Here is a 25,537-nt window from a genome sequence, read left to right as displayed (position 1 = left end):
GGGGGGTATTGGGTTGGGAGGGTGGAGGAGGAGGGAAAGACAAGTCCAGAAATTAAATCAAAATTTAAGATATGCCAGCTTTCTGCTGCTTGTGCAATCCTCTGGGGTTGACTGTGTGGCTCCCCATAGCCTCCCCCGTTGTGTTTTTGGGCATCTGGGTGAGGAGGTTATGGAACTTGGGGAGGAGGGAGGGCGGTTATTCAGGGGCTGCAGCGGCAGTCTGTGGTCTTGCTGCCTTTCCCGCATTAGATCCACCATACAGCAGAGCATGTCAGTTTGCTCCCCCATGAGCTTGACCATAGCATCCTGCCTGCTCTCATCGTGTGCGTCCCTCCTCTCTTTGTATTCATGTAACGCTTTACGCGACTCTGCAATGGTTTACCTCCACGCATTCAACTGGGCCCTATCATGCGGGAGGGCTGGATGAGCTTGGCAAACATGTTGTCCTGAGTTTGTTTTTTCCGCCTTTTAATCTGGACCAGCCTCTGGGACAGAGTAGATAGGGGCCGCATTGAAACATTTGCACCTGCTGCAGGAGGAGAAAAAGGTAGGGTAGTATTTTAAAAGATGCATTTTAGAGAATAAGGGGGACACTGTTTCTCAGTGAAACAGGCAATTCATAGTACACAGCACATATTCTTTCTGTACAAGGTCTCATTTTGCCTCCTATATTGAAGTGCCTGCCACTTTGGTGTGAGTAAGCCATCACATGCGGCCAGGCAACAGAATTCAGCTTGCAGGCAGCGGCCAGGCAACAGAGTTCAGCTTGCAGACAACCTGTGGGCTCTCTGGGATGATCACTTCACGCAACCCGCCCCCCCCCCACACACACACTGCGGGGCTCTGATGAGCCTCTGAGCAGGGATGAGCCCTTTAAACTAAACGTGAACGGCCCAGCACGGCTGGGTTTCTCCCCACCACGTGGCTCCGATCAAGCTCTTGCTCACCAGAAGTGCCTTCTCCAGGGTTATGGCCCAGGAGCGTGCTTTGGGAGTAGGGGGTGGCTATTGGCTCCAGCGTTAAGAATAGTTCCTGGATGGGGGGAAAACAGATTCCTCACTTGCTGCCTGTGTACTGTCCTCCTCCTCCTCTTCGTCCTCCAAAAACTCATCCTCCTCGCTCCGTGCTACTCCCCCCTTGCAGGTGTCCACGGACAGTGGTGGGATAGTGGTGTCATCACCCCCGCATAATTGCATGCAGCTCACGGTAGAAGCGGCACGTATGGGGCTGTGACCCAGAGCGCCCGTTTGCCTCCCTGGCTTTTTGGTATGCTTGCCTGAGTTCCTTGTTTTTTGTATGACACTGTTCTGTGTCCCTGGAGTAGCCTCTTTCCGTCATGGCCCTGGATACTTTAGCATATATATTTGCGTTCCTTTTTTTGGAATGTAGTTCTGCCATAACAGATTTGTCTCCCCAACGTGCAGTGAGATCCAGTACCTCCCGTTCAGACTGTACTGGAGCTCGTCTGCGAATCCGGGACTGTGTGGAGTCTTGAGATGGTGGACTCTGCATGGTCGTCTGTGATGGTGGACTCTGCATGGGAGCCTGTGCTGATGGTGACCCCAAACAGGAAATTCAGAAGTTCCAGGGGCTTTTACTGCCTACCTGGCTAGTGCATCGGAGTTCAGAGTGTTGTCCAGAGCGGTCACAAGGGAGCATTCTGGGATAGCTCCTGGAGGCCAATATCATCGAATTGCGTCCACAGTACCTGTAACCCGGAACTGCAATCTCAATTTTAGCGCTACTCCACTTGCCGAGGTGGAATACAGAAATCAGAGTAAAGAGCCCTTTAAATTGAAAAAACTGGTTTGGTCGTGTGGACAGAACCAGTTTTATTTCGAGGTAATTCGGCTAATTCTGAAATAACACTGTACTGTAGACCAGGCCTAAGTGGGAAACTAGTGTACACTGCATTTAAAACTGCAGCAAGGTAGAGAAGGACCAAAACCAACTTCACAGATCTTGGAAGACAGGTCAGTCTTTGCTTACAGACAGCCCCCAACCTGAAGCAAATACTCACCAGCAACCACACAACAGAACCACTAACCCAGGAACCTATCCTTGCAACAAAGCCCGTTGCCAACTATGTCTACATATCTGTTCAGGGGACACCATCATAGGACCTAATCACATCAGCCACACTATCAGAGGCTCGTTCACCTGCGCATCTACCAATGTGATATGCCATCATGTGCCAGCAATGCCCCTCCGCCATGTACATTGGTCAAATTGGACAGTCTCTACATAAAAGAATAAATGGACACAAATCAGACGTCAAGAATTATAACATTCAAAAACCAGTTGGAGAACACTTCAGTCTCTTTGGTCACTCGATTACAGACCTAAAAGTTGCAATTCTTCAACAAAAAAGCTTCAAAAACAGACTCCAATGAGAGACTGCTGAATTGGAATTAATTTGCAAACTGGATACAATTAACTTAGGCTTGAATAGAGACTGGGAGTGGATGGGTCATTACTCAAAGTAAAACTATTTTCCCCATGTTTATTCCCACCCCCCACTGTTCCGCAGACATTTTTGTCAAATGCTGGAAATGGCCCATCTTGATTATCACTATAAAAGGTCGCCACCCTGCCCCCGCTCTCCTGCTGGTAATAACTCACCTTAAGTGATCACTCTCGTAACACCCATTGTTTCATGTTCTCTATGTATATAAATCTCCCCACTGTATTTTCCACCAAATGCATCCGATGAAGTGAGCTGTAGCTCACGAAAGCTTATGCTCAAATAAATTTGTTAGTCTCTAAAGTGCCACAAGTACTCCTTTTCTTTTTGCAAAACCAACTTGTTTCTCACTGGCATCCCTTTGTGATGACTTACTTCAAAACTAGAAGGGATTCTCACAGCTTTCACTGAAATCAATAGATGTTCAAAATACAGTTTTCACTGTAATCTGTGGGAGTGCTTGGTGTTCAGCATCACTGAAAATGAAACTACTTATTTGGTTGCTTGAGTATGAATTTAATGGTCTCATTTTTAGGCATGTGCTTTTGAAAACTTTGACCTTGGACTCCAGAAAATTGGCAATTTTAATAGAATACTTCTCCAAACCAGACATCCTCAAAGTCAACTAGCTGCTTATGAATCAGTAATTATAATCATTACCTGTGAGGCAAAAACTGTTCAGTTTCTTCTCACAATTATCAGGTTAATTAGATACGCTCATTATTGTTGTAAAGTGACTCAAGTCAATGAAGTTATGACACTTTGGCCCCCTAGCTTGAAGCTATTTGGACTATTCGACCAAATTTCCCTTTATTTTTCTCAGGCGATATCTGCTGTCTTAATTCTGAGTCAGTTACCAATTGCTAAGTCTTACCTGGAATCTCCATGCTTCATTAACTTGCATTGTTTCCTGTTTGTTCTAGTAGGGAGGAGCCTTTTTAATAGAGCAAGAGTTTGGCTACTGTTCTTGTGTTTTGGTTTTTAAATGTAGACTAGAACTTGGTTTTATGGCCTATGCGATGATCATGGGCAAATCCCTTTGCCTCTTTGTGCCTCAGTTTCCCTACCTGTAAAGTGGGGAGGATGATAATTACTGTCTTTATAAAGTGCTTTGAGATCTACTGAAGAAAACTTCTGTAACAAGAGCTAGGTATTAGAGCCTAGGTAGAGCCTTTTGTGCTTAAAATGCTTTACATCAGTAAGTTAGGTACAGGTAGTGCAATGACTGTAGGCAGACATGACAGCTATGTATTTAGCAATAGTTCCCACACATGTTTAGCTATTCAGTTGGAATTGCAGTTGTATGATGACATACCACGTGGTATTACTTATGGTACAGGAGTTAAATATCCCCCGAGGGACTCTTTGTGCAAAGGTTTTGATTTTAACCTGTTTTCACAGAAAAAAGATGAATACTAACATCTAAGGAGCTGTGTACTTTTCTAATTGGGAAGAAAGTTTGGAAAAATGAATCAAAGTATTTTACTTCATGGTAGAGCCTAGAACTATTCAGTCTGTGCTGTGGACCGTATATTAAATAGCTGGGAGTCAACATTTTATTAGCACATAGTGTGTCAATCTTCCTAAACCCATAATGAAAAGCTGAGTTGTACATGATCTTATCCAAGGAAGAAGTAATCATAAAAAAGAGTGGGTGGCACCGGATTTTTAAAAAATCCTTTTGAGTCCTACTTATGGTCCAGGAGAAATGATAAACAACAAACCCTGATTTTCCCTGTTTTCTTGCTGTCCCTGTGTATGTATGGACCAATGCCTTATCTCCTAACAGCTTTATGTAAACATGCAATTATAAAAAGACCTAAAGATCTTAATGCCAATTACACAGTAAACAGTGGTTGGGTGAAAAACAGTAACTACTTCTTTTTCTTTTTGCAGAGTTGAAAGATCTACAGATCAAGTAATCAAACCAGTCAATGTGGAAGCTTTGTCCAAATGGGTTGGAAAAATACCTTCAGATGTTCTACAAGACATGCCAGTGATAGCACCGATGTTAGCAAAACTTGGCTATGATCCATATGCCAATCCACCAAATTATGGAAAGCCAGATCAAAAAGTTCTTGAAAACACACGAAGGGTAAAGTATTTTTGTGTATGAAATCTAGTTGGCTAAAAGTGCATCTGTCGTTATGAAAGAAATGTTGAGATTTTGTTTTAATGTGAGGTTTCAGAGTAGCAGCCGTGTTAGTCTGTATTTGCAAAAAGAAAAGAAGTACTTGTGGCACCTTAGAGACTAACAAATTTATTAGAGCATAAGCTTTCATGAGCTACAGCTCACGAAAGCTTATGCTCTAATAAATTTGTTAGTCTCTAAGGTGCCACAAGTACTTCTTTTCTTTTTGTTTTAATGTGGACTCTAAAACAGTCATTTATTGCTTTCCTAACTGCAACTTTTAAAAGAGCTTTTGGAGGAGACTTTCGTAGACACTGTGAACAGTTAGGCCTCCAACTCCCATTGACTTTCAATGTGACTTGTGTGCCTTATAGCCCATTATGCCTTTGAAAATGACCCTCTTCATTGCTGCCTCCCACATACTGGCATGCAAGGAGTTGTTAGAGCTTCAGTGCTAAGTATTATAGGAAAGTGTATAAGACTGAGATTTACCATTGCAGATCAGACCATTACTTCTGCCTCCCAGTGGTTTTAGAGGAAAGTGAATCTCTCTCCCACATTCCATGATGCACTAGCTAACTGAGTATACTGAAGGGAAGGAGGAAAATCCTTCCTGAGCTCCTCAGTGACTCATCTGCAAAGCAGGAGAATGAAATACTCCTGCTTTAGGTTGCTCAGATACAAATATTCATGGATATAAATACTTCTAGCTCCTCTTTAAAGCTCAAACTACAGAGACTTTTAAAAAACTCTTGTTTTTCATTAACCATTTGTTTCTGTACTATGGGAATCTATTGCTCTGTTAAGCTTGGAATTGCTTTGTATCTTTTCTTTTGCATTTTCCAAATCTCAGAAGCAGGAAAAAAAGTTTTTCTCCTTTCTCCTGTTGGCACTTCATAGTTTTGTGGGATGAAGTGTAAAATGAAGATGCTCCCATGACTCTCCAAGCTCAGTGGCAGAGATTTCCTTAGGCTTTCTCTCTGAGGGCTGTTTTTCCTCAGGACTATTAGCCAACTTTTTCCCTCTCGCTCAAGTTTGATCTGACTGGCAAGGAGTGGGGCTTTGGGGAAACACTTGAAGAAAGGCTTTGGACTTCCCTAATATAACAGTAGATTCCCAGTTGATTCACTGCTTGAGTATAGAATCATAGAAATGTAGGTCTGGAAAGGACCTTAAGAGGTCATCAAGTCCAGGTCATGGCACTGAGGCAGGAACAAGTAAACCTAGACCATTCCTGAAGGGTGTTCATCCAACCTGTTCTTAAAAACCTCCAATGATGGGATTCCACAAACTTCCTTGAAAGCCTCTTCCAGAGCTTAATTATAGATAGAAAGGTTTTTCCTAGTAGCTATCCTAAATCTCTCTTGCTGCAGATTAAGCAATTTACTTAGCAACCAAAGCAACCATTACTTCTTGTCCTATCTTCAGTGCATGTGGAGAACAATTGATCTCAGTCGTCTTTATAACTTTGATTCCTGTGTTTGGTTTCACATTTTCCTCATGTAATTTCAACGCCTCTTCTACATCATCACTTGGGAGTCTTCTCTTCAGCAGATGCTTGTCTGTTGGCCATATTCCCTGCTCCTCCTGTTCCAGTACCATGGCAAACAGGAAACTCAGGTTGACAGTTGAAGAAGACGTGGGCAGGCCCCCCAAACTGGCATGATGGTTGGCTCCTGTTGCTACAGTTAAAACTGATTCTGTGTGTTTTGTTTAGCCTGATGTGTGTGTCCCTACGTTCACTTACCTGTCTTCGGATGTTGCCTTCACTCGGAGACCTTCAACCTGCCTCCTTCTGTCCTCTCTTGCCTTCCCACAAATTCAAATTATTCAGAGGTTCTTGGTCTCAGATACCTTCCTTGAATAGTTTCCTTCTCTCCTTCTTGCTCTAAGCACCGTTTCAGGATCACCTTTTTCAGATGGTCAAACTAAGGCCCATAAGTGCCAGCCTCTAAAAAGCAAACTGTTCTTTTCATAAAAGAGTTATCCTAGATTTAGCAGGTATTTGCCCCAGTACTCTAGCTTCTTCTCACAATTAAGTGCTCCAAATGAGATGATTTGAGTTACCTATTTGCTAATGAAGATGTGTAGCTCTTGGCTGGATTGATTAATTCCATTTTCAAGATAGCCAAACCAGCAATCCAGTCTCTCATCTGCCAACCCTCACCACAGAACAGATCTTTACTTCCAGAGAACTTGGTTCTGGAACCCTTTGGACTGAAACTTTTTTGGCAAGTCCCTAGCAAAGGCCCTAAAGTTGTTGGTCATCCCAGTAGCCAGCCTGAGATGTGGGCTTCCAGGTATACCACTAGCTGTATGACCTACTAATGAAGGTACAATCCTATGTGGTGACAATTTGCCATGCCCTCTGACCCTACGTGTTACTGGGACATCGTGGATTCATAATGAACTATAGAATACCTGAAGCTGTTGTTTAGGCTTGGAAGGATTAGCTTTCTATCAGTAAATGACCGTAAACTTTGATTTCACCATACACATACAAGGACTGAGTGGACTTGTAAGCTCTGAAATTTTACATTGTTTTGCTTTTGAGTGCAGTTTTGTAACCAAAAATCTACATTGGTAAGTTCCACTTTCACAACAAAGAGATTGCACTAAAGTATTGTATGAGGTGAATTGAAAAATACTATTTCTTTTGTTTATCATTTTTACAGTGCAAATATTTGTAATACAAAATGTACACTTCGATTTCAGTTATAACCCACAATACAATATATATGAAAATATAGAAAAAACATCCAATGTATTTAATACATTTCAATTGGTATTCTATTGTTTAGCAGTGCAATTAAAACTGCGATTAATTGTGATTAATTTTTTCATCACGATTAATTTTTTTTGAGTTAATCGCATGAGTTAACTGCTTTTTACCTGCTGCTTCTATAGACTTCCCGTTTTTTGGAAGATGCACCACATACAAGAAACTCCTTCACACTCTCTCATTGCCAAGAGAAACAATGTAGTATTTCAGACTCCTACTAAAATTGTATTTTCTGACTCTGAAGTTCGCCCATTTTATCCATCATGTTGACTGAGAGAATTAATAACCTTTGTGGCCATTTCCATAGAACAGTATTAAATTTGAACTTTCCCAGTTACAGCGGTTCTGAGGTGTGCAGTGGACTCTGCTAACACAGAATTTCTCTTGGGAGAAAATACCTTGTCCTCTTTTTGTCAAGATCCCCCTTTCATTTTGAAAAAAATTATGTACTCTTGATCTGGTAAGGACAGTAAACATTCTACTTGCATAGAATTAAACTGTGGAAGAAATCTGATGCTCTGTTGGTATTACACAGGGAACCTAGAGGATTTTGATACTGAAGCACTGCTTTCTGCCTTCAGGCTTATAAGTAGGGCTCTACCAAATTCACGGCCATGAAAAACGCATCACGAACTGTGAAATGTGGTCTTTTGTGTGTTTTTTACCCTGTACTATACAGATTTCACAGGGAGACAGGTGTTTCTCAAATAGGGGGTCCTGACCCAAAAGGGAGTTGCAGGGGGTTGCAAGGTTATTTGGTGGGGGGGGTCACGGTATTACCACCCTTACTTCTATGCTGCCTTCAGAGCTGGGTGGCCAGGGAACAGCAGCTGTTGGCTGGGTGCCCAGCTCTGAAGGTGGCGCCCTGCCAGTAGCAGTGCAGAAGTAAGGGTGGCAATGCCATGCCATGCCATGCCATCCTTACTTCTGCACTGCTGCCTTCAGAGCTGGGTGGCTGGAGAGTGGTGTTGGCTGCTGACTGAGGGGCTCAGCTCTGTAGGCAGTAGTGCAGAAGTAAGGGTGGCAATACCATACCGTGCCATCCTTACTTCTTTGCTGCTGTTTGTGGTGGCTCTGCCTTCAGAGGTGGGCTTCCGGCCAGCAGCAGCCACTCTCCAGCTGCCCAGCTCTCAAGGCAGTGCCACCAGCAGCAGTGCAGAAGTAAGGGTAGCTATGCTGCACCTGCCCCCCACTCCTCCTCCCCCCACAATAACCTTGCAACCCCTCCACAACTTATTTTTGGATCAGGACCCCTACAATTACAACACTGTGAAATTTCAGATTTAAATAGCTGAAATCGTGAAATTTATGATTTTTAAAATCCTATGACCATGAAATTGACCAAAATGGACCATGAATTTGGCAGGGTCCTATTTATAAGGCAGCAAATCAAGAACTTCCCATAAACATAGTTGTTCACTACACCAGGAGAACAGCTACCAGTGCTGACTAGTAGTTGTGGTTTTATTTGCATATTAAATTATTATTAAATTATTTGCATATTAAATGTTTATTGTAAGGAATAATCTCCCCTAAACTGAAGCCTAATAAGGTAGTTAGTAAATTCAATTCCAAGAGCAGAGCTAGAATGGACTGTTCATATTACTAGAACGCTGAAATTAAATGACCACCTCTTTAATTTATGTGCATTTTAGCAGAAAATTAAATAAGTATAACTAAAAAGACTAATCCCTCATGCTCTGTCATATTTATTTTCTATCTCACATTTCCTTCTTTATCTTTCTGGCCTGCCTCATGGTTTCCCTAAGGCTTGGCACTTTATTTTTAAGCAATTTACACTGCAGAGTGTAACTTGTATATTAGAATACTGATATCTATTTCATGTATAGAATGTATATATGTATGCATGCATGTATATATATCGTGTGTGTATATCTATATAATATAAAAATGCCATAAAAGTAAGCCAGTTACAGATTTGCAGATCAGAAAACTATATTCCTCAAATTCGGAGCTTAGTAGAAAGCAGGAAGACATTTGACTACTGTGAAAATTTGTGAAACAATATATATTTTGTTAAAGATGAAAAGGCATTTACATGTAAATATTTAGGTAGTCAGTGTGGATTGTTTGTACAGTCTCTGAACTGATAGGAAGAACCTTTTTCCTTTATAAAATAAGTGAGGCATAGTCTATAAATCTGGCCATTTACATATCTGAATAAGTGGTATTTTTGAACTTATACATACATTAGATGGTAATGGTTTCAGTAATATCATATTGAAGGAAAATTTCTTCAGAAGTTTTTCCTGGCTTTCTCAAGAGTAAATCATAAATAACAATACCATTGTGTAATATTTGGTGATCTAGAAAATATTCCATAAACACACTCTAAATATCTTAATATACACAACTTATTCTGTTGTTTGGTATGAAATTAACATGAAATACTGTTTGTTGTTAGAAATAGTATGCGGTGTGGCCTGTGTAAATTACTTTTAAGACTTGGCTACGTTAGCCACGAAATTCATGATAGTAGCTGTTTAATGAATTATGGTTCTTGCTAGAATGGTGTTAACCCAGCTCTGTGTCTTATTTAGACAAGGGCTTAGTGATATAGGTGTGAAAGGCACCCTGCTTCAGTAAAAAGCAATTATTTGGATGGCTGGTGCCCCGTTTTAAGTAAATAAACTTTCTTTATCTTTATCACTTAAAAAAGGTCTATCAAGAACTGATACTTTATGACATTATTATAGTTTGTAAATCAATTTTGTTCACAATTGCTTCAAGATTAGATTTTTTTTTTAAAGCCTTTACTGTACTTTGGCAGCTCATTTTTTCTCTTCTGTCATGCATGAGGTTTAACTTTCAAGCTTTAGCTTATTTCCTTTGTGTAAGTAACCAGACTTAAAACTAGTTCCCTAACTTTTAAGGACTGTAATCTTTAAAGCTGGCTGGTCTGGTTGCCAAATTTTGAGTTTTGAACTCAGTCTTTTGCCCCTGGTTTGGCAGGAGTAGAGTGTTACAGATATCCTATGTAAAATACTTGGGGTGGATTTAAAAAGCAATCTCTGGAAAAAGTCCCAGGATGACTGAAATGTCAGGTTATCATATACTTTGCTGTCCTTTGAAGAATAAACAAAAGATGTCACAGAATCTGATGGTGATTCACCAAAACACTGGGATTTTAAGTTTGCTTGATGATTTTGGATTGGATTTCTGTTGGAATGTAAGTAGTTAAATTAAGTAGTACTGCTTATCTCTGGAGGTACCTGGTTAAAAATAATTACAGCTGCTTGTAATAAGAATAATTACCTCTCTACTTCATGCTTGTGATAACTTACGTTGTTAATAGAGGGTGGCTTTGCTGCCCCAGTGATGACTTCTGTTTGATTGGGATTTTTGCATTGGTGGCTCTGAGGGCTTTTGTCTTCATGAATAGTAATGCCCTCTCGCCTTTTTAATATCTAAAACCCATTTGTCCATATGGCTGATTGTGAGAAGAAAAGTTATTTATTCACAAGTTAAGGTTAAGAGAAACCTGAGAAAAGTTTCATTTCAACAGCAAGAACTTTGTTCTGTGTACAGTATCTGGCAGTGTAACCTCAATGGCAATCTATTCCAGTTGTTGGGAAAGCATCCAAAGAGCGACATAGAAAATGGATGTTAACATTCCCAGCAAGTGAAGAGGATATGGTGAAGACAGAAGATTCAGTTGTAGGTACTGCTGAGCTGAATGTGAATGATTCATATTTTGTATAAGGAGTTTGGAAATGAGGATATAAAAATTGAGGATGATTATTAGCTTTTCAGTAATTTGGGATGCCCTTCTCTGACCTACATCAGTTGAAAGAAATAGATTATTATTAGCACATGCTAAGAAAAAAAAATTCTGTGAAGGAGCAGTTACTAGGACGAACAAGACAACAAACACATCACATCTACAGGGAAGAAATAAGAGTAATTAACTTTTACAAATCTTAAAAGTTTTGTTTTTTTTAAAAAGTTGTGTTTGGAGAAGCAAAAACCTTGCATAGCAGTTTTTCAGTGAATTATAATTTTCCATTCCTGGCAACGTACAGCTCATTTGAATAACATTTCACAAGTTATGAGCTTCCCTTAAAATAGCTTTATCTTAAGATATTTCTGGTAATAATAAATTATTGATCTTGCAAGCAACTGTTTTTCATTGTGGACTAATTGCTTCATTAATTTCATGTTGGGCCTTGCATGCTTGTACTGTACTGTGTGGATGCATGTAAGATATCCATTCTTATGCAGGGCATTGGGTACGGAGGTGGAAGATGTGTGAAACTAGAGTCTGAATAGTGCTGGATATAGATCAGTGCATGCAGAGGGAAAAATAAATAAAAATACTTCTGTCTCTTGATGCATACATGGCGCCTGCTGACTTCAACACTAGTCTTCTGGGCATTTACGCAGAATTTTGCGCTTTAGTTTTTTTATAATATAAGCAAATCTTTTGGTGTTCTTGTTGTGCTCATTCACTTTACTTTAAGGATCGCCTTGCAGTGACTCAAGTTTGGTGTGTTAATAGTTAACCTTACAGTGGCTTTTTCTAGAAATATAAGAGGTAAACAGATTCCATATCCTCACACACAAAGGAATCTTTTGTAATTGTGTTCATATGTACACATAAAATATTAATAATTGGTGTTTTCTGAAATGCTACAAACTAGTAGCCCATTTACCAAGTGAAGAATATAAGGTATTAGAATCACTTCATTATACTTTAAGAATATTTGACTGTAGCTCAGTCAAAATAGTGAACTTGCACAAAGGCATCTGTTAAGAGTTGAATAGAGTATAGCAAAAACTGGAGGATTCCTTCTGACTATTAGATTTTGACTTATGCCCAATTGAAATTGGCTTATCCTTGTATTATGACTGGCTGTGCAGTTTCCTCTCACATTTGTAACATTACTCTAGTTTTTCTTTGGCACGCACTCCACACTGAATGAATTTGTGGACACTGTATTACATATTCCAGTCATTTCTTTTGACGATTCCTAAAGGTTCCGATGCTCACCATAAAGAGATTGTGAGAAGAAAACTTACATGCGCTTAGAGGAAAAAACGTGGGGGTTCTGCCTGACTAACTGGTGGGCCTTCTTATAATAACTTGTGCAAACTATATTTTTCTCTGTCATGTCACAGAAAATTCTGTTGACTAGTTGTAATAGCTGGAGAAAGAAATTGAGTCTTATCAACCCTTCTGTTTCAAAGGCACAGCTTATCCCCTGCTTGGATCTTGAAGACATTTCCTCTATATTAGAGATCATGTGTTTGTCTTTTTTTTTTTTTTTTTTTTAAAGGACATATGTCCTGCAATAGTGATCTGAAAGTATTATAAATAGTGCATATGACATCAGAGTGGTTGAGCTGCTCTGTCTTGTATAAGATGTAGTGTATATTTGTGTAAGGTATACAGCAATGAGATGTAGCTGTGGAACAGACCAGAATGAAGGCCATGATTGTGCTATAGCTAAGCTACGAATGGGCGGTGCTGGTGACCACAGAAGCATTTCGCAGTGTGTATTTTGGCTTGTGTTCTTTGCTCTAACTTTTAAACTAAAAAAAAACAAAAACAAAATTCCATTGTGGTTCTTGTATTATAAGTGGTCACCCATGAGAGATGGGCTTCCTTGAAGAGAACCCACAAATCTCCCATGTGACTCCTTTGGTAGAATCTTTATAGTCGTGTGTGTGTGTGAGTGTGAGAGTGAGAGAGAGAATTTTCTTTGAGCTTTTTAGATATAGGATACTCCACTGCCTCCATTCTCTCTACAGGAATGTTTGTACGGTTTGAAAAAAAAATCAACACTGATTAATAATAGGATATTGAGCTATTCACCACTGGAGTATAAGTTTGTTAATTACTATTGGTTGCCATCTGGTGACTGTTCAGTGACCTATATTAAATGAGTTTGCTCTCTAGTTCCTACATGGAGTCTGCAGTGTGATTTTTTTGCTTTTCTAAAATAGTTTCTTTAAATGTTTGTAAACACCTGATTTTTAAAAAAGTGTAAAAGCTTTGTTATAGGTATACTTTACAAGACATATTCAACAATGGAATTTGCAGAAGTTTATAAAATAAAATGAAACAAAATCATGAAAATTGCTGTCGTGCCGTTTTGTATTGGAACAATTGTTTTCTGAAATTGCTGCAGGTACAGCCCCAGTTTTTGGATTTTATTATGGAGATTTTTATCCAGAAAACAATCCATCTCAAAGTGGAAGTCTCAGTATATTTCTGAAACTTTTATTTCTGAAAATATCAGGTGCCAATTCTCTTTTTAACTTCTTTAATATTCCGCTGAATATTAGTTGCTTGGAAATCTTAACAGTTAAAATATTACATAGTAACAGATTTAATTTAAGAAAATGAAATGATTCCATTTAAAGAAAAACATGACACCCTTCTCTAATGACCCCACATGACTGAAGAAGTGGTTTTGACTGGCATTTGAAGGAGATTCCCAAATCTCCTTGCTTAGTAGATTGCCATTATACAGGGTCTTGATCAAGACACACAAGTGAATGAACCACAGACACACAGGATGGATTTAGGAGGCAGGCTACAACTTTATTACTACTGGGGAATGTCACTATGTGTCCATATCCCGCTCTCACACACCAGGCATTTAATTGGTTCCATTGTGGAATTACAGGGCTCCCACCATATCACCAATAGCTGGAGGTACATCTGCCTAGACCAACCTCTAGAACTTAGTTTGTTTCTGAACCCTGTCTGCCTCCCCTTGTATAAAGGGAGGTGCGTGGGCAGAGGTTGCCAAGGGGTGAGCTCAATCCACAAAGACTTCAGGTTTCCCCTTCTGCTAAGTCTCATCAGCTAAATCCCAGGTCTCATTTACCTTGGGAACTGACCCTTCTATCTTATCTGCACTGGACAGTACCACAAATTGTAATAAACTAAGCAGTCTTACCTTTCCTAATATTACACTTTAAAGTCTTAATGCCTACAACCCAGGTGTGCCTCCATGAAGCTGAAGGGAAGGTGAAAAAACCCACCAGAACTGTCAAATTTGTCCAACAGGAAAAATTCCTTCCTGATCCCAAAAGAGGTGATAAATCAGATCTGCAGTGTCCTAAACACAGTTCCAATAGTACAACTAAGATGAGAGAGGCCAAGCAGCTACCAGAAGGAAGAGGCTTTTGAAAAGTCTGATAGATTGGCTCCCTCCTTGTTCCCTACATATTTAATTGGCTGTCCCAGTCACCCATCCCAGCCAATAGGAAGGTGGCAGAACGGGGGATGGAGGTTATATGAGGTGAATTGAGTTATGATGGCATTACAATTCTATTGTACGCACCATAGCGTTAAGTACATCATTTTGGTCGTCTCCTGAAAATTCATAAACTGCAGAAGAGGACTGAAATCTAATGTGATTTAGACTCTGCTAACAGCATAAAGTAAACGATCTTTTTCTCATCACAACTGTAGAACATAATTTCCACAGTTTTACATTAACAAAGTAAGTGGTGTGGTTTACTTCAGAGCATACTTCCTTCCCATACTAAGCAGAGTAGTGGATCCTATGATGAGAACAGGTGAAATTAGTTTCTTGCCTATCATTTTAACTCTTTGAAAGCGGGATCCACTACTCGGGATACAGTTGCACTTTTCAGGTTTTGTATTTTTAGCTGTCTCAAATTAAATGGCGAGGAGAGATGTTTTTTCTAGCACTCTTTTCTGTGTCTAATTTAGCTGATGGATAAAAATAAGACCATGTTACTCTTTAGTCTTGTTTATTTTCTATCGCTCTCAGATTGTCTACTGCAATGCTGTTGATAGAGCTGTTGACTTGCCAGCAGGGGAAGTTGACAGTGTCTGGAGAGTTAGTGAAAGGAGATCTTAGGACCTGTCCCTAAGATAATGGAAAGGGCAAATACCCAAAAGTAATAGCTAGAGCACTAGTATTAGGTTATAAATAGGTAAGAGAACTAAGTTTGAATGCCTTCATTTATTGCTACTTGCCCTAAGACCTACTGCAACATACAGACATGTGGCCACATCTTTTTATTTTAAATCCCTGTTAGTGGCATAATATTTATTAAATCTGCCATGGGGTCTCTCACATTCTGTGCTTTCTTGTAGAGTGTGTGTTTGTGTGCACACATTCATCCACCCAGCCCACCCCATAAGCTGAATGACTTATTTTCATATAGCATCACAATAGGGTCAGAGTGAAACTTATGAAGAGTGGGCACTTTTCTTTTATTTCACATTTTTCTTAATGAACCTTGGAAAGTATTACCGTGGACCACATACCTGCTTGTTCTGGGTGCTTCTCTGTGGTTGCAGAGGAAAAGAAAAGAGGGATACTGAAAAGAAAAAGATTCAAACATAGTGACAGTCTTAGTTACCAAACCTATGCTCCCATGGCAGGTGCAAAATAGCCTTACTCTTCATACAAGTTCTTACCACTATTTCAAATCTTCATGCTTACAACCCAACTGTGTCTCCATGAAGCTGAAAGGAAGGCACTCCCCTCCTTCCCACCAGCATCTGGCAAGTTGGTCCATCAAGAAAAATTCCTTTCTATCCCCAGACTATTCTGATCTGCTTGTGAAAAGGGTTGCTAGTGAGTTGTTGCTCAATGTGGCATGTGTACAACTCAGAGTAAATGCACTCACTTAAAAAGTGGTCCCTACGCTGCTGTCTCTTGTTCTACTTAATGATAGTGAGTAGATAGTGAGTCTGATTTCCGTGCATAATAAGTAAGGCTATGATTTAATCATGGGTATTTTTAGTAAAAGTCATGGACAGGTCACGGGCAATAAAAACTCACTTATACTATAAATACCTTTGACTAACTCTTGGGCGGGGGTGGGGTGTGGAGGTCGCTGCTGGGAGCGGTACTCGGGCGGGAGGCTCTGTAGTATAAAGTGCTGGGGGCTGCTGACAGCAGCTGCTCTGGCCACCCCAGGGTCTGCCAACAGTGGCCGCCCTGGGACCATTGCTCAGACAGTCCCCAGGGCCAGTCGCGTTGATGCAGTTGGCCCTGGAGCTACTCCCAGCAGCAGCCACCAGTGTGGCTGGCTGTGGGGCCGCCCGAGCAGTTGGCTGCATAGCTGCTCTGCAGAAGTCTCAGAGGTCGTGGAAAGTCATGAAATCCATGACTTCTGCAACCTCTGTAACAAACACAGAGCCCTAATAATAAATATTATAAATCAAAGTACTGATCGTTGAAGCAGGTGGTCTTCTCAACAGTAATTCATATTTGTGCAGGAGTAGCTGTTCCTAATTTTCTTTTACCTTGTGCCAGAATACCTTTTGCTTTGGTGTGCTGTTGATAGAATATATAAGCTGTTTATGGTATGGGTTTGATTTGTCTTTTTCACTGCCAAAGACGTGCACACCCAAATGTGTAGATTTTTTTGACTTGACATAATTCATGGTATAAAAGGTTTTTCATCCCCACTCCATTTCATAAAACCAAGATGTCAATCTTGCCTTGATTCATGGGTTTCAGTCAAAGCTTCAGCCCTTTGCTTGCTTTATGTATGCTCAACATGCTTTTTCCCATCTGCCTAACTTATGAATAGGTATGGATGAAGAATAGCGGAAATAATGTTTTTATAAATATTATGCAAATTATTAAATAAATTATTTCGCTACAACTACAGCTCACTCTCGCTTTCTTAAAAACTACTGATGGTGCAGTATGCTGACATAAGAAGCAGAAAAATTATAAAGAAGAAAGGTGGCCCAAACCAAGATGCTATATGTTGCACATTCTGGCCAAGACTCTTGTAGAACCGTCTGGAGATACAATACACAAGGTGCAGCTGAGGGTGAGAGGCAAAGATTGTTTAAAGCCCTCTGAATTTTCTGGGCTTCTCTGGAGTCAAAATGGTACCGGATGTAACTTAGCGTTTTGGCAGCCATTCTAAGTTATGGCATCTTCCTCAGGTCTGCATCTGGTTTGCAGCACAAGCCAGAATGGTCCTATATTGGGGCTTGCAGGGGCCAGAGCAGGGCTAACTTTGGCTGCACAATCCTATACCTGTGTTGGGTGAATGTCATCTGGCCCTGTTAGCATCTGCTAGGATGGAATGGAGACTCTCAACCATTTTTATATCTAAGAAAAATTGGTGCATAAATTCGATGCTTCTAGAAAAGCTTCGCCCCATCTCTCCTTACCATGATGAGTAGTTAACTGACTGCTAAGCTACCTCAGAAAGAAAAATCTCATTTTTCCTTTCAGGTTTTTTTCAATAAATCTTTCAAAGAACTTTACAAGGAAACCGTTAATGTTAGAGCTCCATCCTGCTTCCAAATATGTAGCTTACATCTGCCTATTTTAAAAAAATTGCCAAGTTGTATGTGAAATTCAAATATATTCAAATGGGTTTTATCATACACACTGTAAGGAGAATGATCACTTTGGCCTACCTTACTTGTCACCATGAAAGGTTTTCCTCCTTCCCCTCCTCCCCCGCTGCCGGTGATGGCTCATCTTAAGTGATCACTCTCCTTACAGTGTGTATGATAAAACCCATTGTTTCATGTTCTCTGTGTGTGTATATAAATCTCCCCACTGTATTTTCCACCAAATGCATCCGATGAAGTGAGCTGTAGCTCACGAAAGCTTATGCTCAAATAAATTTGTTAGTCTCTAAGGTGCCACAAGTACTCCTTTTCTTTTTGGAAAATGTCTGTCTGAACCAAAAGTAGTTTTTCTTTAGTATCTACATTACAAAAATGAAGCATGTAGCAAATTACAATATCACTCTTATCTGCAGTAATCTGATCTGCTGTACCCAATTATGCTTATGGAAAATTGATAATGCTGTGTGACTAGAGGCTTTGTTGCACCTTTGATTCTGCCATAATATTAAAATATTATCTGAGATGGATTTGTCTTTGGTAGTATGTGAATAACTGCACCGCTGTCTTCCAGGTACCTGTTGCTGTATCTCTGTTGCATGAGAATTTTATTTTGTCAAGTTCTTAACATTGTACACTGAACTGACCAAATAAAACATTGCAAAATATAACAGGGAGAGAATTATATCTGCATTAAAATCCTGACCCAACCCTATTATTAATCCTGTTTCGATGGGCCCCTTTTCATTAAACAAATGTTGAGTAACATAGTGATGCTTGGACTATATCGACCTTTTAACTTGCAGTTTGGAATATTTACTACCTCACGCGAATTCAGTACACTGAGTTATTTAGTATTTGGCATTTTAGAAATAACTGAGCTGATCATTTTGGCTATTAGTCTTTTCCTCTTTGTTGCTAATTTTGATTGATGTAACATCTCTGTATTGTTTTCATGAGCTATGTTTTCTTCTACTAAAAATTCACGTTAATATGGAATTTCATAGCCTAATGCTTCTGAGGCAGTTCAGTTTCTTTCATGGATATGAAATTAGCCAAAATGGTTTCATGTTGTGGATAGGTGAATAAATTGTTTGTAGTATTAATGTGTCAACGTTGTTGATGCATCACTTTCTTAGCTGCTGTCTAGAGAGATGAACTTCATTTTAACAGCTTAATGAAAAGATAAAAATCTGAAGTAGTCTGCTGAACTTTACAATACATTTGGGATCTCATGGACCACACACTGAATTTTTGACCAATGAAGCTTTCATTAACCTTATTGTGAGAAGCTATGGTTATTGTGGGAATGGCTTCAAGAATGTGAATGAGAGCTGTGTCTATCATGGATTACCATTGTTGTTCTATCTTTGTCCACTCCTTTGGAGATAACTACTTTTAAGGTTTTGCAACGTATAGAGATGATTCCTTGCTCCCTGATTATATTTTTTAGTAAAGTCTGGGTCCTTGCATGTGTTTAACCAGTCTAGTTATAGAAATAGAGTAGTGAAAGCTTGCAGCTTGCTTAGTCCATTCAAAATTAATCATATTGTTTAATGTTGCAGTCATATTTGGGGTGAATTATTTTGTAGACAGGAAACTCTGAGCTGACTCAGCTTCAGAGACCAGGCCACTGCAGTGTACTGACGTAGTAATTATTTGAGACCATTCTGCTCCTAATCTGAGCTCATCAGCGTAAGATACTGCAGACTTTATCTAGTTTAGACTCCCATTCAGAAAAGATGGAGAAACTGTCAATTTTGTACAGGCAAGATCCTTCTATTCAATATTAGCCATGTCAGGATAACCTACTGCAAATTGTACTAAATTCCTCTTATTTTTTTAAGTCAGTAATTAGTCATTGGTTTTAATTTTGAAGAGATTTTTGCATGACACCACATAGTAAGGAAAGACTGACTTAAAAAAGAAATGCATCCGATGAAGTGAGCTGTAGCTCACGAAAACTTATGCTCTAATAAATTTGTTAGTCTCTAAGGTGCCACAAGTACTCCTTTTCTTTTTAAAAAAGACAGTATTTGTTTGTGTAAGTGGTACTTTTTTGTGCGATAGATCTGATGTAATTATCATACAAATTATATATCTTCATACTAAACGTGCTTGTCTGCTCCTGACATTTCTGGACGGACGGACGGACACACTCTCTCTCTCTCTCTCTCTCTCTCTAGGAACTAAACATCTGCTTTTGAAAAGCATTGTTACTCATGGAAAGCATTAGTTCCTATGTAAGCTGTTGTGAAGGTGCACCAAATGCAGTAAAAGCCATTCTTAATTCTAAACTGTAATTAAGCCCCAAAGAGTTGGAACTATTCCTTACAAATTCTATTTATACACTGAAGTTTTAATAAACTTTGGAGAATAGATCGTTTTGTGGTGAGTTTATAAATATTTAACTTCAGAAGACCAAATGAGGGCATTTGTTACACTGAACTATTCCATTAACAGTCCTAATGGTCATGATGCTTAATCATAGTGTAGAGGTTTAACTTCCAAAAGCCTGTTTCTCTATGAAAACAGAAGTTTTAAATTAGTATATAGTTAAGTTAATATATAGTGAATACAGTATATTGGACTTGCATCAAGCATAATTTGTATGAGAAAACCTGAGAAAACTTAAATGTAATGTAAGTTATAAGATTTTGCCATGTATTAACCTAGTACATGTTTCTTAAATAAAAATTTGCATTAAATGCCATTTACTTCGCACTCTAACAGAACAGTCAGTCAATATGTGACATTATTGTTTGTATTACCATAGTGCCTCTGGGCTCTAGTCATGGACTAGGCTGCCATTATGCTAGGCACTGTACAAACACGGAACACAAAGACGGCTCATGCCCCAGAGAGCTTCCAGGCTAAGTTTAAAACAAGAAATAACAGATGGGTAGAGACAGATTGGGGAGCACAAGAAAATGCTACAATTGTTCAGCATGATAGGCTGTGGTCTCAGCGCATCAGCAGCTTAACTGTTCTCAGGCTTTTTGTGGGCATCATGGAGTTATAAGCTGGAGAATGTGTGTAAAGGTGTAGAACTGGATCAGACTAACACAAATTCTCATTAATGAATTAAAATTAGAATTTCTAAAATAAGAAGTGCCACAACCTGATGGATAAAAATCAATGATTTAAAAGATAAAATACAATCAGTTTTTTATAGTTTTATTTTTTTAAATAAACAATTTTAAAATTAAATTTGAATTTGACAATCCATGTTAAGGCTTAAATTTAGTATAATCATTAAAATTATTTAAATATAAAATATTAACAAGTACATGTTTGAACTTCATGACTAAGCATTTAGAATCAGAGTTCACTGAAGTACTAAGCCAGTTATTCAGGAGTATCCTCTTCTGGAGGTTCTGAGAGAATAATTTCTTCATTTCAGTTTATTCATATTCAATTTCAGGTTCAGTGACTACTATATTCAAAGTTAACAAAGCAATTGGGAGTTGAAAAATTAGGAAAGCTTGTTTTCCTTTTCCAATCTATGAATAAAAACTAGTTGTGAGAATGAAATCTACTAGTTCTTAAAAGAAGCCTAAATTTAGTGTAAGGGCTATATTTAGTTGCAAATCAATGTTTTAGTGAAAAGAAAAGGAGTACTTGTAGCACCTTAGAGACTAACAAATTTATTAGAGCATAAGCTTTCATGAGCTACAGCTGCCATGCCATGTACATTGGCCAAACTGGACAGTCTCTACGTAAAAGAATGAATGGACACAAATCAGACGTCAAGAATTATAACATTCAAAAACAAGTTGGAGAACACTTCAATCTCTCTGGTCACTCGATCACAGACCTAAGAGTGGCTATCCTTCAACAAAAAAGCTTCAAAAACAGACTCCAACGAGAGACTGCTGAATTGGAATTAATTTGCAAACTGGATACAATTAATTTAGGCTTGAATAGAGACAGGGAATGGATGAGTCATTACACAAAGTAAAACTATTTCCCCATGGTATTTCTCCCCCCCACCCCACCCCCCACTGTTCCTCTGATATTCTTGTTAACTGCTGGAATTAGCCTACCTTGCTTGTCACCATGAAAGGTTTTCCTCCTTTCCCCCCCCTGCTGCTGGGGATGGCTTATCTTAAGTGATCACTCTCCTTACAGTGTGTATGATAAACCCATTGTTTCATGTTTTCTGTGTGTGTGTATATAAATCTCTCCTTTGTTTTTTCCACCAAATGCATCCGATGAAGTGAGCTGTAGCTCACGAAAGCTTATGCTCTAATAAATTTGTTAGTCTCTAAGGTGCCACAAGTACTCCTTTTCTTTTTGCGAATACAGACTAACACGGCTGCTACTCTGAAACCTAACATAATGATAGCATCTGTTTAAAGTTTTACTATGTTTTTTTTTCCCCCAGGTCTATAAAGGTGAATTTCAGCTTCCTGATTTTCTTAAAGAAATGCCACAGGTACAGTATTGGATTATATTCCTTCTCTTTGGTGAAGTGATATGGCGAAAGTGCGTGAGTGCGAGAGAGAGAGAGAGAGAGAGATGTGATAGACAACTTTTATTAACAATCACTTTATAGAGAACTGATTTTTGCATTTAAGTGTGATTATACATGGTTGAGTCATAGGTAATATGTCCTCCTATGAATAGGTGGGCCTTACATGACAGAAGTTGATACTAATAATGATCAGATTTGTGAAGCCACATAGTGCTTTGTTTCCCTCTGAAGGAATGCTTAAATGATCTGAGTTTAAAGGGCATTACATTTTGCTTCTCTTTAGAGAATTTCCTAATCTGAATTAATAAAGTATGTGCTAATTAATAAAGTATGGGCATTGTATATAGTTTGTCCCACTATATAGAGTAATTTGATTTTTTTTCCTCCTCCATGCTGGGGCCTTCTTGTATCCTACTTCTAATATTTAGTTCCAGGCCTACTTTTTCTACTTGATGTCTTGTTTGCTAGTGGGTGATAGGAAAAGTGTGTGTCTAGCAGCTTTCCCACAGAGCTTGAGACCTTCATTGCTCTTTTCCTGCACAGTTCTAGAGCACGTCTTGACTAGCAACGTTAAAGCGCTGTTGTGGCAGCGCTTTAACTTGGCTAAGTAGTCCTGGCACCAGCGCTGGGAGAGAGCTGTAAAAAAACCAACTCCAAGAGGGCAGTAGCTACACTGCCACTTTACAGCGCTGAAACTTGCAGAGCTCAGGAGTGTGTTTTTTCACACCCCTGAGCAAGAAAATTGCAGCGCTGTAAAGTGGCAGTATAGACAAGGCCCTAGAGAGTCCTAGCATCCCCACACTATTCCTGAGTCTGCTTGCATCTCTGATATGGAATGTAGCATGCTAGATCCAAACTAGAGAGGAGTCCAAGACACAGTGCTAGATCCAGACATTCCTGGAACCTTGGGAAACGTCAGATCTGAACTTTGTTTCATTCTAAATACCTCTAAATGGAATGTTGTGTATTACTGTCGGTAGTAAAGAAACTTAATCTGCTATCTGTTGCCTTGTTCTGAAAGGTTCTAAATCAAGTACAGAGCAGATAGCATGGCTATCTCCAGAGTGTTCTGGCACACTTCAGTAAAGTGGTTCAGTCCTGGGCAGTAAAGATAGATTATCTCATCAATTACTAAGAACATTGAACTAGTTAATCTACTTCACAACTTTAATTATAATTCAAAACTGGGTACATTAAGATACATTATTCTCATTGGCTAACTAGTTCAGGGAGTTTTGCTGACCTTGTAATGCAATTAAATGTATTGATTTCGTGGGTGGGATTATCCCCTCAAAGTAGTCAGGTGTATTCTTTTCTATATAATATAATTATTTGTTAAGCACTACTAATAATGTGATGCTTATACATGGCACAGTCCTGTCCCAAAGGGTATTGAAGAAATTAGAATAGGGGCTATGTGAGCAATAATAACTAGAGAAAGTATTTACTTGTTGTTTCAATAACAGACTTGAGGTCCTTCAGACATAAATTGCCAAGAGAGCGCTTGATCTAGGATTGGTATCAATATAAACTCAACAAAGGTTATCCATCTCTATGTGCGGCATCTCAAACTCTGGGTTCTGTTGCTGGTATCATTGCTGGTCTTCTGATAACAATTTAATGACCTTTACTTTTAATCAAAGAGAAAGTAGGACTTAATTCTCAGAATTCCATTAGATTAATATGTAGATGTCTTGTAACTACAAACAAGTTTTAAAGAACTAAGCAATATAAATAGTCTGTCAAACAGATATATTTTTCAACTGATCAATCTACATTGAGGAATTATTTACAATAAATATACATGTTTTAAAATTATCAACCACATTTTTTCATTGCTTTTAATATGGTGACTCTAATGATAAAAAAGAGAAAACTGCATCTAAATGTGCATTGTTCTATCCTGTTAATCTGGCCTTGAAAAAGCATCATGCAGATCCTCTCACCCAGGAGCAAAACATGCTCAGTCACGTTTACCATGAAGATAGTAAACATATTAATGATATTTTACTTGCCTGTTTTACAAAACCAAAACAAACCCAAAAGAAAACAAAACACTGTCCCTGATGAGTGAGAATTTTACAAGGTTGGATTAAAAACAAAAATTGATCATGTTGTCATTTGTAGGAATGCATACAAATTATGAGCTCAGTCCTGACCTAGGTAAAATTCCTAATGACAGTTACATGAGGAAGGACTATAGGGTAGGACCCCTGTAATTGGCAGCACTTCTGGTGATGTATCTGTGTACAAAGTGCTTGAGATACCAAAGGCTGGAAGTGCTTGTCGTTGTTGTTTTAGGGCTTGTTCATGAAATATTAATTAGAATAATACAAAAGTTAAATTGAAAAAGATCTAATGTTAATATGATTCTGCCCTATAAAAACGGGAGAGCAATAGTCCTGGAGGGGTGGGAGATGAATTGATGGGGGCTTTGGGGCTGAACTGAGCGGGGTGGAGGCTGATGGGATGGGCATCTGAACTGAATAAAGGAGGCTGAACTGATAGGGTGGGTGCTGGGGGGGGGCAACTTGTAGTGGAGTGGGGAACAAGATTAATTGCTGGGGTGGGGGCAGGCATGTTTGAGGCCAAGAGCTCCTGCAGCGGGGACCAATACATTTGGCAGAATGTCCAACATTAATTGTCATGCCCCCATGCATTGGGGATGGGTAAGTGGAGTTCAAAAATCAAGACAGCCTGAAAAAAACACAGTATAATCTTTTCTGTAAAAATCTCTTGATTTTGATGGGTGCAAGTCATGATTTTTGATTTCTTGAGGTTAGCATTACTACAAAAATGGTGGTTCTAAGAACCTGGAAGCCATGCAGAATTGCATATTTGGGGAGGACCAGGTAATTAGGTAACTTGCTAAACACTTCATCTTTTCCCCCTTCCTCACACTGATGCCATAAGATCATATGTACTAATGTCAGTCACATAATTGGCAATTTTAAAAAGTTTGAGTGCACACAGGACACTGGTTCAGCCCAATGTGCTTATGAAATTTCATTTCACTCCAACAGAATTTCTCAAGTGGTGAGTTGTGACCCAACAGTGGGCCATGGGCAGGTTCTAGATGGGTCGCAGGTCCGGTGCTGGGAGGAGGGGGTTGGAGGGTGAGCTTGCCATGCACTCACCTTGTAGCTGTGACTCCTATCCTGCGTGGTTGGGCCTTGCTCTGGGCATTGCAATCTGGCGCACGGCATCACCACGCCACAAAGGGTTGGCCCAGCCATAACAGAAGGGTTCATGTGGTTGTAGCACCATGCCTATTTGGCCCAGTCATGGTGGAGGGGTGGCTGAGTCAAACCTGAGTGGTGCTATGACCCTGCGTGCCTGGTCACAAT

General features: G+C 39.4%; 1 protein-coding gene across 26 annotated transcripts in view; it reads left to right on the top strand.

Moving 5' to 3' along the window:
* Window positions 1-25,537, top strand: part of TPST1 (tyrosylprotein sulfotransferase 1) — a 137,891-nt gene that overhangs the window by 52,383 nt on the left and 59,971 nt on the right. For 14 of the 26 annotated variants that reach the window (XM_043499585.1, XM_043499583.1, XM_043499584.1 and 11 more), the window contains one exon: window positions 22,101-22,151. In XM_043499585.1, the coding sequence (XP_043355520.1) occupies window positions 22,101-22,151 (51 nt within the window). Of the gene's footprint in view, window positions 1-4,360; window positions 4,560-22,100; window positions 22,152-25,537 lie in introns of those variants that run through there. The other 12 variants (XM_043499598.1, XM_043499595.1, XM_043499593.1 and 9 more) reach the window with 2 other exon arrangements.

The sequence above is a fragment of the Dermochelys coriacea genome, chromosome 17, assembly GCF_009764565.3.
Source record: "Dermochelys coriacea isolate rDerCor1 chromosome 17, rDerCor1.pri.v4, whole genome shotgun sequence".
NCBI classification, from domain to species: domain Eukaryota; kingdom Metazoa; phylum Chordata; order Testudines; family Dermochelyidae; genus Dermochelys; species Dermochelys coriacea.
The sequence above is the reverse complement of the archived record's forward strand: the minus strand, read 5'-3'. Positions and strand labels throughout refer to the sequence as shown.